This window comes from Leptodactylus fuscus, chromosome 3 (genome assembly GCF_031893055.1).
Source record: "Leptodactylus fuscus isolate aLepFus1 chromosome 3, aLepFus1.hap2, whole genome shotgun sequence".
Classification (NCBI taxonomy): domain Eukaryota; kingdom Metazoa; phylum Chordata; class Amphibia; order Anura; family Leptodactylidae; genus Leptodactylus; species Leptodactylus fuscus.
This window is the reverse complement of record NC_134267.1, coordinates 134,092,542-134,108,591: the sequence shown is the minus strand read 5'-3', so window position 1 is coordinate 134,108,591 and position 16,050 is coordinate 134,092,542. Positions and strand designations below refer to the sequence as shown.

Below are 16,050 nucleotides of genomic sequence, written 5' to 3'. Positions count from 1 at the left end.
AGGCAGATGAAGTGATGTCCTGGGTTGTCCTCTGGAGTGCATCGCCAGCACTGTGAGCAGAGGCAGTGGCATGAACGGCGGGCGACGTTTGTCCTGCCGTTGCTGCCTGCCACTGATTCCAGTGCTTGGATTCCAAATGACGGTGCATTGAAGTGGTGGACAGGTTGCTCTTCTCAGGGCCCCTACTCGATTTCGAGAGGCAAATTGTGTAGACGACACTATATCTGTAATCGGCGCATTCCTTGAAAAAACTATACACCTTCGAGAAACGTGCCCTCGATGGGGGAGTTTTTCTGGGCTGGGTACAAAAGGGAACATCTTCGGACATTCCGGGTCTGGCCTGGCTTCGGCGAAGCTGTTGACCTCTGCCTCTAGCTACCCTTTTTGGTGCTGCACCTGCCTCAACATCCACACTACTTTCCCAGCTTGACATCCGCCTTGTCCAGGTGGGGTCGGTGTCCTCGTCGTCCACCACCTCCTCTTCCAACTCCTGTCTTGCCTCCTCCTCCTGCACAATGCGCATGTCAACTGGCTGCCCTGACAGCAACTGCATCTCATCGTCATCGATGAGGGTGGGTTGCTGGTCATCCGCCACCAAATCGACCGGAGATGGAGGAGACTCTAGTGTTTGAGCATCTGGACACAGATACTCGTCTGTTAGGTCCGTGGAATCGCGAAATGGAGGGGCAGGTTGCGGAACAGTCAAAGGAAGGGAGAACAGCTCTGGGGAGCAGGGACAGTTGGGGTTATTGTTCTGGGAAGATTGGGAATTTTGGGTGGAAGGAGGACAAGACTGTTGGGTAAGAGGAGGTAGAGGCTGACTGGCTGGTGGACAATGTGCTTTAAGCGTTATCCGACAGCCATTGCAAGACCTGTTCCTGGTTCTCGGGCCTGCTACTAAGGTTAATGTTGAACTTTTGTGCAAAGTGCAGAACTTAGGGCTCGCCTGATGTTAAGGGACACACGCTGGTACAAGGCTCAACTCACCCTAAGTGCCAAAAACACTGCTGGTGCAAGGCTCTACTCATGCCAAGGGCCTCAATCTCTGCTGGTAGCTCAGCTTAAGGTCCTGTAACTTTGTTTGGAAGGGCTCATGTTAAGGGCTAGAAAAGTGAATTTTGGAAGGTCTTACCACATCACACACACACACACACACACACACTCAAAATGACAGTTAGGGGTGAGGGCTTTTGGATTTCCCATTGTCTATTCCATCTGTGGTTGTCATGGGGAACGTGATTTAAAGGGGTGGTTGTTACTGTTTGTTGAGCTTAAATTGGGGTTTGTGTCCATCCATTTGGGGAGTAAAGAAGGTTTCCAGGTATTTTCCCACTTTGATAGAGGTTTTTTTGAATGTGTAAAGTGTGTAGTTGTTAGGCTGTGATGTTGGGGTAATAGAGGGTCTTTGGTGTGTTAGATGCCCCCAGACATGCTTCCCCTGCTGTCCCAGTGTCATTCCAGAGGTGTTGGCATCATTTCCTGTGGTGTCATAGTGGACTTGGTGACCCTCCAGACACGGATTTGGGTTTCCCCCTTAACGAGTATATGTTCCCCATAGACTATAATGGGGTTCGAAACCCGTTCGAACACACGAACAGTGAGCGGCTGATCGATTCGAATTTCGAACCTCGAACATTTTAGTGTTCGCTCATCTCTACTAATTATATATGTAGCTGTCTTGCTTTTCTACTAAAGAACAGTATTAATATTTTTAATGGCTATATTTTCATGTGCACATGGGACATTCTGCATAGTGGTGCTTATATGCCCCTGTTTACCTTCCCGAAATTTATTCATTGATTTCTCAGATCAACATTCAGCATTGTCAGTGTCTAGAGTAGTATTTATCCTGTAAACTGGGCACAGTATATAATCATATTCAGCGCTTTATGTGCCCTTTTTCTTGTGCAAATATTAAGGTGTCATGACTTGTGGTGTAACGTAGCAGTAGAATTGACAGATACATTATTATTAAAGAGTATTGCAAGTGACAATTATTTCAGAATAGATATTTCAGTTTTAGCACAACAATTGCCTAGCTTGTAATAAATGCTCTAAATGAGAATGCTGCAACAGCACAGAAACATCTTGGGAGAAATCTGTAGCCTATGACATCTAAATTAGAGGATCATTGTTCCACAGTGGCTAGCTGAGCTCAGCCAGAATCTGCAGATCAGCAAAAACTCAAGACAATTTTTATCATTTCACATGCCCCTTGAGTTCAGAAAGTGCTGAAGCAAGGAAACAATCACATATTAGGCATTATACAAATGGATGTTACAGTGTCACAATTACACTTAATTCTGATTGTCCTCAGCGTATTTTTCATTTGCCTGAAATCTTAGAGCTGACTTACAGAAATCTATCAACACTAAATGAACTACAATAGCTCTCATATTTGGCAGTCAGTTAGTGGCGTTTAGCAATCAACTATATACATTTGATGGGCACATTTACTACGACCAAACATGTCAGGGACTCAGGGAGGTAGGAACACATTCAGCATTTTTCACACTGAATGACACCAGTGCTGTAGATTAGTGACCATTATATCTACTGTTGGCACAGCGCAACTAGCTAAAGAAACATTACAGCCAGCCATAAAAAAAAATCTGCATGACATTTCTATGCCAAGTCTTGTGAGTTGAAAAAGAATGTAACCTTAAAATATACTTTATACAGTACTCATGTCTGAACCCATGATTTCTAAAATAGAAAATGTCAAAAAAGTCACTAAGGCAATATGTTTGGCTAGCACCTTCTATATAATCATGACACTGAGATGGATATCCCTTCAAATGTACCAACATAACACCTACAATTTTACTATAATAATATTCACTAAAGCAGAATAAAACAGTTTGCAATCCAGACGCCTACTGTGTGGTATCACTACGTTACTCAAGTGAATTCTGGGTTAGTAAAACAAATTTTTAAGGCACATTTCACACCACAGGTAGTGCAGATTACATGTGCTCATTCCCTTGAGATTAGATGATCTTTTCTCAAGGCAGCAAAAGCCTCTGTACTGTATGAATGGACAATAAGAAGCTGTGCAATAGAGAAGGCTAGCATTAGCTGTTTTAGTATACAATATATGATCACAAAACTGTCGAAAAGCTGTCAATTGATTACATTAATGCTATAAATGTGTGCACAGTCATTGCCACTATCATTGCTATGATTTTATTGTGTAAATGAATGATCTAGCAGAATACTGTTCTCAAATCTTATTTTATACAGAGATTGCTTATACACAGTCCCTTCATGCACAGATATGTTAAACGCATTCATTTCTGCAGGCTAAGGTGGCTATCATTGGGAGGTTGGTTAGGTTAAAGGGATCCTATCATTGAAACTCTTTTTTATGAGTAACACATTGGAATAGCCTTAAAAAAGGCTATTTGTCTCCTACCTTTCGTTGTCTTCTCTGCGCCGCCTTTCGGAGGAATCCCGGATCTTGTCAGTATGTAAATGAGTTCTCTCACAGCACTGGGGGAGGTCCTCAGTGCTCAAACAGCACTGGAGGCGTCCCCAATGCTGTGAGAGAACTCTCTCCAGCGCTGCCTCCATCTTCATCAGCAGCGTCTTCTACACCCTCTTCTTCCGGTGCAGGTTTACAACTTCTAGGCCTCGGGCCTTGGGCAGAGCAGACTGCACATGCCCACAGGCCACAAGAAAATGGCCGCTGCACAGTATTGTAAGTGGCCATTTTCTCGTGGCCTGTGGGCATGTGCAGTCTGCTCTGCCCAAGGCCCGAGGCCTAGAAGTCTGAAACCTTCACCGGAAGAAGAGGATGAAGACGACACTGCTGATGAAGATGGAGGCGGCGCTGGAGAGAGTTCTCTCGCAGCATTGGGGATGCCCCCAGTGCTGTTTGAGCGCTGGGGCCCACCCCTAGTGATGCGAGAGAACTAATTTGCATACCAACAAGAACCAGGATTCCTACAGAACGGCAACGAGGAGAAGACAACAAAAGGTAGGAGACGAATAGCCTTTCTTAATGCTATTCCTACGTGTTACTCATAATTTTAAAAAAAAGGGTTTCTATGATGGGATCCCTTTAAAGACACCTTTATAATGTTCTTATTGAGTTAAATTGTCTTGTATAAATTCATATTTTAATGTTTACTAACCTAGTGCCAAACTCGTGCTGCAGAATTGTAGGTATTTACATGATTGTCAACTATGTAACAAACTTTGCATAAATTAATAGTACAAGCAAATATAAGAAGCTTTGTCATAGAAAATGTGTGATATTTACAAGAGCAGGGAGTCGCGCTGGATCCCAGGAGACGCGAGCACCACAGATTTTTATGTTTGCCACCTCCCCTGGTCCATCTGATCATTATACTCTGGGGTTTGAAAAGTATAATAACTGTTTGTTTGTGTATACCCCCAAAATTTTGGGTTCTGTTAACCCGAAATGTTTGCAGTATTTGCAACAAACTGTGTGGAGTGGCTATGATGGGACATTATACCTTGTGAAAGCCACCATGGGATAATATACTGTGTGGAGGGGCCCCTATGAGACATTATACTGTATGGAGGTGCGACTGTGGGACATTATAATGTGTGGAGCAGCCGCTATGTGACATTATACTGTGTGCAAGAGTCGCTATGGGACATTGTACTGTGAGGAGAGGCCTCTATGGAACATTATACTGTGTGGAGAGGCTGCTATGTGGCATTATACTGTGTGGAGGGGCCACTATGAGACATTATACTGTGTGGAGGGGCCGTTATGGGACATTATATTGTGTAGAAGGGCCGCTATTGGACATTATACGGTGTGTGGAGGGGCCGCTGCATGACATTATAATGTGTGGAGGGGCTGCTATGTGACTTTATACTGTGTGGAAGGGCCGCTAATGGACATTATACTGTGTGTGGAGGGACCGCTGTATGACATTATACTGTGTGGAGAGGCCTCTATGGAACATTATACTTTGTGGAGGGGCCACTATATGCCATTATACTAGGTGGAGGTGCCACTGTGGGACATTATAATGTGTGGAGTAGCCACAGTGGGACATTATACTGTGAAGAGGCGTGACTATGGGATATTATACTGTCTGGGGGCCACTTTGGGAAATTATAGTGTGTGAAATGGGGTGTTATACTGTATGCCAGGAGACGGGTTGCTATGATCAAAAGTTTGCTATGGGGCCCATTCTTTGCTAGTTATGTTCCTGTCCTATCTAAACCATTATTCATTGGGAAAATTAAATAATATGAAGTGTACATAAGTTTAAAACAGGCATGATAAACTCATAATGTGCTTCCATGCTTCATATTTTCATAATGTGCTTCATTTTATGAAAATACTGCCATAACTGCATATTCACATATTGCGAAAGGGTCTATCGAGCATCCATGCCACATGCCAATCACATAGTAAAGAACAAGAGATAACGTGCAAACTCCCTTCTAGGCTCCCATAGAAAATATGCCGCAAAATTACGGGCGCAAAATAACGCGACGTATATGCTCGTAACTCCCATTGAAATCAATGGGATCTTTTTGAGAGCTCACACTCTGACACGCCGTATACGTGCCAGATCACGCTCCATTTTACATCGTGTGAACATACCCTAATGCCTCTGCACTGTCTCTTGATTCCTTACTGCTATAAAACAAATGGTAGTTTTGGCTTGAAATCAAATAAACAAAGGGTGGTACATGTATGAATAAATCCCACACCTCTTCTGTCAAACGTTTTCAAGCATATCTATTGCTCTTACTCATGGCTGTCATGTACTGATACACTTTTAAATATGTGATAGAAAGATATTGGATTTTAAGACAAGACCGATGAAAATCTTCCTAAATATTTTGAGTAGTGGATATCTGATTTACATTCTGTTATAGGATTAGATCTAAAAATATCTAATACTGTACAGACCCATTTACTAGATTGATCTCTAAGGGGGTTCAAAAGAAAGAATTGAAAATCTGTATCAAAGATTTTCTAATCCAATCATATAAAGCAAGCAGAAAAAATGCAGTGTTCTTGTTTTCTGGCAGATTCTTCATACATCTGCTCAGGGAAGCATAGCTGGTAGAAATATCAGCTAGTGGATTAATTTGACCCATTCTGAGTCAAGAGTTGTTAGAGGGTGTATGTGAAACTACAGAAGCGGAAACTAAGATAATGACAAGAAAATTCATCCAGGCACTTCAACGTGCAGCCAAAAGTTTATTACAGTACTTTTTTCTTTTAAGGTATTAGATGATAAAGAGCAGAAGGACAGCCAAGTTTTCTAGTAGTAAAAGGGGAACAATAGCAAGGGAAACAAGGTAAGGGGCACTACTGGAGAGCTTCAACATAAACATCAGAAGAAATAACTCAAAAAGTTACACATTAGCAACATGTTTTTAAACAAATTCCCTCTTTTGCTTTTGGGATTTCTCCATCTGCATCATGATCCATCAATACAATATAAAACAACAACAATGAAACTGGTTTATATTAAACTATTAAAGTCAGAAAATTGTTGGCCCTATCAAATTAGAAAGTTGTTCATTTAGACATAATTTAGTGTTCAAAGAGAGGCCATAAGGTCCTATATGACTATTAAAAGTAGGCTTTTCTGCCTTGTAAGTGAAGCGTAAGCACTGCAAATTCTGTCCATTATTATTTATGGAAATGAGGTGCTCACTGCACTGGATGCATTAATTCTTGGTACATGTACTATCTGTCATTGTGTCTACCTGCCCAGGCCTGACCTGCTTCCCATACTCTGAACGCAAGTTTATGTGATCAGAAGCAAGCAGCAGGAAGGCTGGGTGGGGAGACAGTCAGAGATGTTGCTTGGACTGAGAATCCATGCCTATAATGCTCTGGGAAATTCATTTATATAGAGAACAAAAGACTGAATTTGCAGCTTTGGAGACAGTAAATTAGAAAACATGGGTATGATGGTACTTCTACTTAAATCACCTACAAAGCACTATGCCTACTTTAAAAGCCATTGTGGAATCTGATGGACTCCATTTAATGTTTCAAAGTGTATGGAAGATATATATATATATATATATATATATATATATTTATTTATTTATTTATGTATAATCATGTACTAAACATCACAGTGGCGGTTCTATCTTAGCCAGGACTCTAAAACAGAAAGAAATAGAGCTCTAAGTGAAACTTTTTGGAATATGAGGCATATTTAGCTATAGAGGTCAGATACTTTTCTATCTACAGTAATGCCAAAATGTATGGTTCTCAACACTTATGATGAATTTATGAACAGCATGCACCAGAAAGAACAGAAAAATATGGCACTTCTCAAAAATGTGCATCAGAATCGGCAAGGTTTTAAAGTTTCTAAGCTTACAACACATTTATGAACAGAAATGAACAAACATGGTGCAGATGTTCTTTTGTAACTTACTTGAAGATCTAAACGAGACAAAATTTTGGACAATGGAGACAGGTTTTGATTTTTTTTTGGCACAATGGAGACACTTTTTTTTGGTACATCAGAATAATGAGGCACACCTTTGGTGCATTGGAAAGTGAGCCAGAATTTTGGTGCATGGGAAAGTGAAGCACTTTGGAAAGAGAGACAGGTTTATGAAGATCCGTACTAAATATTTATAAATATGTCTAAAACTATAAACTGTTTGACATTATTGAAAATATGCCCCACTTTTTTCAGTTCTTGACATCTTGCCTACAAAAAGACATTGAGAAAGCAGAATGGGTCCAAAGACAGGCTCCGAAAATCGACCTTAGTAATAAGGAAAGACTTAAAGAAACACTACACATAGAAGATGCACAAAAAAGAATATCCCATTCATTCATTCATTCATGCGATTTTGCCTCATATAACAATTATAGCTGAGAACTGTATCAAAAATATTCTCTCTGTGTCCCAGGATCTTAGCCTTCTCTTCCTCCTACTCTCTATCCTGTGTCTGGCTGTAAGACAACTGGTGTGAATAGGAGCCTCCTTGCTATGTTTTTTATGTATAGGACTCAATATTGTTAAATTTGTCCTGCCTCCTCTGGCTCCCCACCAGCCAAAGATGGAAGTACTCAGCAGGAGATTAACCCTATGTTCCCTGCAGGATTTCTGAGAGATTGTTTGGATAATGATTATGCAAAAATTGCTGCCAACCATAGTTCTTGTTACTTTTGACATCCATTTTAAGGCTTAGTATTTCTTTAAAGACGTTAATTTATAAAGCCTGGATAAAATAAGGGAGAGGGGACATGATATGTTTAAATATGTTACATCTTTACAGTAAATAATAGAGATGAGCGAGTAGTATTCGTTCTAGTAGGTATTGGTCGAATACCACACGGTAAATGCAGTAAAAATTTGATTCCGCTCCCACCTTACCTGGCATTTTTATTTACACCAATAACAATGCGGAGAGGTGGGACAGGAACTAGGACAACATAGGCATTGGAAAAAAACGTATACAGTCATTGGCTGGCTATATCAGTAGCAGCAGCAATAATAATAATACTAACAATAATACTGGGACTTGGGCGTGCTAGATACACCCAGACATGCTTCCCCTGCTGTCCCAGTTGCATTCCAGAGGTGCATCATTTCCTGAGGTGTCATTGTGGACTTGGTGACTCCAATTGGTTGAATTTTGGTTTCCCTGAAACGAGCATGTTTTTCCCATAGACTATAATGAGATTTGATATTCGAACGAATAGTCAAATATTGAGGTCTACTCTAATCGAATTTCGAATATTTCACTACTCGCTCATCTCTAGTAAATAAGTCTGCTATTACATCTTCTGACACAGGCTGAGAACAAGTACCAATTAAAGATAAACATGGTGATCCAGGCTTATTTGTGTTGACCTATTAAACTACATAGGCGAGAACGATTGCTACTAACTGTAGAGGACTAGACACAGACTGCACACACACCCAATGTATAGAATTGGGCCATATACACTTCACTTTTTCCATGTAGACCCATGAAATAGCTTGCAGCATGTCCTATTTTTTTGTCCTATCCATTTTTTCTGACTAGAATACCACTTGTCAATGCAGTATGAGATTTCCTTGGATTGCACATTGAGCTGTAACAGGTTTTTTTCATCATTCATGGCAGTGTGAATAAGCTATAAGTAAATTAACATGTCTAGGATGCACACATATCCAAGGGCAAGCTACATGTAACATGTCATTCTTCTATACATGTCAAAATCATTCAACAACTTGGTTCTCTTTCCACAATAAAATATTAACCACATTTAAAAAGACATGAATGGAGCCCCATATCATAACAGAAGCCATAACTTAGGATCAGTAACAGATAAGCAATTCAACATATTTACAGAACAAATGAAATGTTTGGTGGAAATCACGTATATGATGAATATGGCTGCAGCTCCATATAATCCCATTTCTACTAAGGAAAAGACAATATTTTATGCTATTATATATTATCAGAGGTCATTAGTTTACATCTTTAATATATCATAAATATTACGTCATTCTGAGTGTTTACCTTTGCCTTGTCTCTCATTGATCCTTTTCCCAGGATAGACATTTTTGCACCAGTTTCTTCTTGTAATCTTTTTAAGGAATTTCCTCTTGGTCCAAGTAATTTCCCCACAAAATTAAACTAAAAAAAAATATGGAAATAGGACAGACAAAAGATTAATTCAGAGGCTCGTGTAAAAAGTTTTCTTACTTAAAGCAGCTCATATGCATTATTTCTATGTTGCCCAGACTCGTATGTTTGGATGGGTTTAGGTGACCATCTAATGCCATGGTGGCAAACCTATGGCACGGGTGCCAGAGCTGGCACTCCAAGCCCTCCCTGTTTGCACTCATCTGTGGAGTACATTGTACTGTGTGGAGGCCACTGTGTTGTAGATTATACTGTGTGGGAGCCACTGCAGGGCAGATTGTGCTGTGTGAGGGCCACTGTGGGGCAGATTGCACTGCGTGGTGGCCTCTTAATTATTTATATCACACAGTAACTGTTATATAGCAGACATGATATTAGTACAGGCTGTAATAACATTGCACAGTCACTATAAAACGGTCACTATAAAGATCCTGTGCAATGGAAATATTGAACATTAATTGTTCAAAAGAACCAAATGTAGAGACTTCTACCTTTCAGTACAATGTTGTTTTGCATTATTCAAAGCTTGATAAAACCCCATTCACACCACCATATTTTGTGGGTCCATAACTGTGTGCAATTGTGGATTCGCACAGTATTAGTAAGGTTAAATTGCCATGTTGGCACTTTGCGAAAAGTTATTGGGATGTGGATGGCAGTTTGGGCACTCAGTCTCAAAGTTTCCCCACCACTGATCTAATGTGTATGGAGTACTCCAACTCTCTCCCAATTGCTGAGGGAGATCAGGATTAGGCAGACGGATTTCATCTGCCTGATCCAGCCCCCAAACAGTTTGTATAATTGGTGTCAGCATATCCCCCTATTTAAATCGGGAGATGGGGTTGATGGTTTTCTGGCTTGCACACAGGATGCAATCAGTCATCAAACAATTGTTTGCTCATTTTTTGATGAGGGTTCCTATGAATACTCTACCAAATGTCAGCCCATGTAAAAAGCCATCAACAGGGCAAACTATTTCTCCTATTTACATGCTGTGGATGGTCAAATTACTGGTTCCGACTCTCTTCCACAGACCGACTCCAGAAACTATTCTTTAAATCATTAAAAAAGCAATGATTTAATTACTATGAAAGTAAATATGTAACAAACAATGGATCTACTTAATTATACAATATCAATAAATGTATAATTGTAAAATTAATCATTTTATTTTGAAGCCGGAATCGGAAACTTTTTTCCATCTCTGACTACAGCAAAAATTAATCCCAACTCCACGACTCTGAATCCACAGCCCTGGCAGTAACAGCTTTATAAAGAACTTTTATACTGTACAATATTACAAGCTACGCAGTTTTTAAAGAAATTACTTTTCCATTTTTAGATTGAATGTCCTACCACGTTTAGACATTGTCATTGTCAGACAGTGGCCTTCACTGAACTGAATGAAACAGTGCATTGCATTGTACAAGCTGAAATACACTGGTAAAATCTGCTGCAATAACTGACATGCTGAGGGTTTAAAGTTTAACGTTTGCAGCAACTAAACCCATTGGGTCTACAGTAACCGCACTTTAAAATGTAAGTAGATTTCAGCCACTCACTGCCACTAAACTCCACAGCACAAAGTGACATCCACTATGGGTTTTAAACCCACGGCAAGTCTATCAATGCCGTGGGCTTTGTCAGAAGATTTCAACCTTTGCAGTACAAATCTTAAAAGCCACTAGGGACCCAGAAAGAAACCTACAAGTAAGCTGCAGCAAAAAACACCCAATTACAGGAGTTATTGCCCGCAGCGGAGACGCTTTGAGAAAAATTGCGGCGTTGTACAGTGCAGGCAAAGTGGATGGGATTCATGTGAATCTCATCCCCACTTTGCGGAAAAGATCGCAGCGCGGACATGCTGCGATTTGCAAAGCCGTTGTGGCTTTGCAAATCGCAGCTGTCAATTATATCTATGGAAACGCCGGCGGCTTTCCCGTAGATATAATGTTAAGAGAAAGTCCGCAGAGGAAAACTCTGTGAACTTTCTCTTAAAAGTGCTGCGGAAAGAACCGCAATGCGATCACGCAGCGGTTCTTCCCGCAGCGCTTTATCACTGCGTTTACAGCCCATAGGGCTTTTGCCTTAGGGCCCATTTACAAAGAGGAAAATGGTGAGGAATTTGGTGTGGAATTTCAGCGCTGAAAAAAAAAGCATCTCATTGACTTCAATAAGTTCCTTTTTCTGCTAGCAATTTTTATTCTGCTAGAAGAAAAAGAAACTAATTGAAGTAAATGGGAGGCTTTTTTTTTATGCGCTGAAATTCCACACCAAATTCCTCACTATTTTCCTCCATGTGAATGGGCCCTTACGCTGGAGTCCTAGATTTGAATCTGGACAACATCTGCCAAGACTTTCCACACACACACACACACACACACACACACACACACACACACACACACACACACACACACACCAAAGACATACTGATAGGGAGCTTAGATTATGAGCTCTATATGGGCCAGTGCCTGACAATGTCTGTAAAGAGCTGTGGTATATGTTGGTGCTATTTGAGTAAGAAGAAGAGAAATAAGAAAATTGGTTTCTGCCCCATAGAAATGTCTGCCTTTTTCTACATCAGAATGGACTTGTGTGTTTTTTGACCTTGTAGCCTAAGGATGGATAATGCAAGCAAAGATCTCATCAGCTGCCACAGACATCGCTACTTGTTTTGCATTAGTTCTAATACATAACGCATGTTCTCTTGGTAAGCAATTATTATGTATAGAAGCATTATATTGATACATTTTGTGCCTAGAATTCACTTGCACTTCCTTGGGATAGGTGTTTTATTATCCACCTTGTGAAAAGAAACAAATTAAAGTAATAAATCAGTAAACTCTGTAACAACACTTTTCAGATACCCCAACCGTTACACACAGCAGAAAATGTTCCAAAAATAATACATTAAGGAGAAAATAAAGTCAATGCCCTTGCTTAACATATAAAAAGTAAAAGGATTACAATTTCAAAGGGTTATATATTTAATGAAATCAGATAAAAACATAATGCACAAAAGCAAGGTCTGTGGTTCATGGCATGAAATGATCTAATTATATATGGCTGGTACATTAAAAACAGCGGGTGGCAGCTAAAATAAGAGCCATGCTACTGTCTAGAGAGGCTTTAAACAAAAGCAATACTGGTGAGATGTTAGCTGAACATATAAAGGTGAAGAAGATTAAAGCAAGACTAAGCAGGAGAGATCTATGCACAGCACGCATACAGTTAATTATTTATACACCTGCCAGCAACAATGGCACAAAAGAATAGATGTTCAAAGCTTAAGGGGGTAACTCCTCTCACAAAGCAGCATGAAAGCATGACTTAATCACAAAAGAATAATGACAATATCAGTAAGAAAAGGTCAAATTTAAAGAAAAAGACAGTCTATAGTGACAAAAAAAACTCAATTCTTGCAACTTTACCCATTATAGTTTTGGTATATCATTGGTAGACACACATTTCACACCTGTTACTAACTAAAAATGGTCCCACAGTACTCCAGTATTGCCCAATTTTTATTTTATACGGTGCGTGACTACTGCAGCAGTCAGGGCATTGTGGCTATGTGAAGGGAGCAATATAACCAGTAATATGGCAACTGATTGCATGAGCGTAGCTATAGGGGTGCAGAGATGGTAATCGCTATTGGGCCCTGGAGCTTGAGGGGGCCCAAAGGCCTCTCAACAATGTAAGTATTACAGGTAACACATGATAAGTAGGAGCCCCAAGTTACACCTCTGTCTGTTGCCCATACCTCCCAACTTTTGAAGAACCGAAAGAGGGACAAAATGTGTGTTGCGCGTAAATTTAGCCCCGCCCACTTTTATGTTGGCTCCACCCACTCGTTAATTTTTCATGTGCCCGCACACAGTATAGTCCTCCTACAGTCACCCGTAAATTATATGTCCCCCCTCTATCTCTCCCCCAGTTTCATATACACCCTTCATCTGCCCCCAGTTTCATGCCCCCCTTCCATCTCTGCCCCCAAATTCATGTCCCCCATCTCTGCCCCCAGATTCATGTCCCCCCATCTCTGCCCTCAGATTCATGTCCCCTCCATCTCTGCCCCCAGATTCATGTCCCTCCATCTCTGCCCCCAGATGCATGTCCCCCATCTCTGCCCCCAGATTCATGTCCCTCCATCTCTGCCCCAGATTCATGTCTCCACATCTCTGCCCCCAGATTCATGTACCCCCATCTCTGCCCCCAGTTTCATGTCCCTCCATCTCTGTCCCCAGATTCATGTCCCCTCCATCTCTGCCCCCAGATTCATGTCCTCTCCATCTCTGCCCCCAGATTCATGTCCTCTACATCTCTGCCCCCAGATTCATGTCCCCACATCTCTGCCCCCAGTGTCATGCCGTCCTCTCCATCTCTGCCCCCAGTGTCATGCCATCCTCTCCATCTCTGCCCCCAGTGTCATGCCGTCCTCTCCATCTTTGCCCCCAGTGTCATGCCGTCCTCTCCTTCATCTGCCCCCAGTTTCACGTTCCACATTACACTTACCTTCTCCTCCCTCGCCGCTCTCTGCGTGCCTCTCTCGCTGACACATGTGCGGCTGAAGCGAGGAGCTGACCTGTGTCAGCTCCTCACTTCGCCGCTGCCGCCGGCTACTGGCTTGTAGACGCGATGTGTCACATCGCATCTACAAGCCAGTAGCCGGCGGCAGCGGCGAAGCGAGGAGCTGACACAGGTCAGCTCCTCGCTTCAGCCGCATATGTGTCAGGGAGAGAGGCGCGCAGCGGCGAAGCGAGGAGCTGACCTGTGTCAGCTCCTGGCTTCAGCCGCATATGTGTTCAACTCAGGTCTGCGTCCTCTGGACGCAGATCTGAGTTGAAATCGGGACATACCTCCCTCCAACCGGGACCGCGGGACATGTCACCCAAATCGTGAATGTCCCGCGGAAATCGGGACGGTTGGGAGGTATGCTGTTGCCATTGGATGTCTGCAGAGGTCATATGCCATATGCAATTATTAAACATCATAAGGACCAGAGGAGAGGCAGCGGCAGTAGCATTTCTGGTTTCCTGGGGCACAGATGAGTAATAATTTCGTTATATTAGGCCACTTAGATTTTCCAGATCATAGGAGGTTCAAGCCACTAAAACCAGAAATGTGGACATTTATTCATGACATTGTACAAATGTAATAGGTAGCAATTATGGAGGTTTAAAATAATAAACAATTGTTATTGAAATTAATATTGATCTTCATTAGTTGGGAATATATTTATTCATATTAATGTGTTAATAATATTAGTGACATGATTTGCTTCTTTCTCACTTGAAACTTCTATTTTTTCAGATTCTGTGATAATTTCTCCTTTTTCTAAAATTAATATCAAAATTAATAGACTAGTTAGACTCTGATGAGTAAGCTAATCAAAGTTCTGTAAATCTAGCCTTGCCTAGCCTTGAGATTAGAGATGTGCAAGAATGTGCCCCGTGAATAAATGGAAAATATGCCTAGGCTTACTACATAGGTAAGGAACATATGCAAGCTGACATTATTGATGGCCTTGTCTTTTGACAAGGGTCTTCACAACCATTCTATTTAAAATGTAAGGTACTTACCTTTTCCATACATAAGAAAGCAAATAAACAGTAAAGTCTCGGCACTGACTTTTTTTCAATATATTTTGAAGCAAAATGCCTTGTGTCATATTACGCTATAAACTATGAAACATATTTCCCTTTGCTCCTGTAAAAAGGTTTTAAAGTGCTGTGGCATGAAATGCCAAATGACATACTTTAAAAGCAATCAATATTTCTTCCATTTGCTACTAAGAAAGAAACATGCCAATCTGTCACTTGGAGCTTGTTGATATGTAAGTTGTGTGTGTGCCTTAAAAATGATCTTCATCTCTTAGACCTATATAGCGCAATATCTTGCATTTCACTGTAAGCAGATTGCAGTCCCAAATGACTTGCAAAGTACAGGCAATCAATGTGAGAGTGCCTGCTTCCAGAATAGTCTGCATCTCACCAAATGTGAAAAGAGATGTTGTAAATAAAGTCTAGAGTCACAGCCAGCAATCATTTCCTGGAATAAATAACTATATTGAAAAATTCACAATATGGCGATTTAGCTGTAGCTGTGTGTTTTACTAATGTATAATAACTTGCACTGCAAATAATAAGCAACTAAAAAAGGTTTGTGTTTTCAGTTCCTACATAGGGTTAATTAATAGAATAGGTTAATAGGCGGATACGCGCGTTTCGCCATACTGTCAGGGGGAAATCCACTGACGAAGCCAGTATGGCGTAACGTGCGTCGGGGAGCTTTTTCTTATGGTGAGACTTATATTATATTTCTAAGGACAGAATGGTGGCGTTTCATTATAATATTGCAACTCTGTATGGCTTTATGTATTCACTTGATTGTATTATTATGAGTTCACTTCCTTTTTGTACACCTTATGTC

General features: G+C 41.0%; 1 protein-coding gene across 3 annotated transcripts in view; it reads right to left on the bottom strand.

Moving 5' to 3' along the window:
* The window catches only part of KHDRBS2 (KH RNA binding domain containing, signal transduction associated 2), a 274,351-nt gene that overhangs the window by 130,033 nt on the left and 128,268 nt on the right, over positions 1-16,050 (bottom strand). For all 3 annotated transcript variants that reach the window (XR_012715334.1, XR_012715335.1, XM_075268390.1), the window contains exon 3: positions 9,490-9,606. Coding sequence is in view for 1 of the 3 variants with exons in the window: in XM_075268390.1 (XP_075124491.1) it covers positions 9,490-9,606 (117 nt within the window). In the remaining 2 variants the exon portion in view is untranslated. The remainder of the gene's footprint in view (positions 1-9,489; positions 9,607-16,050) is intronic.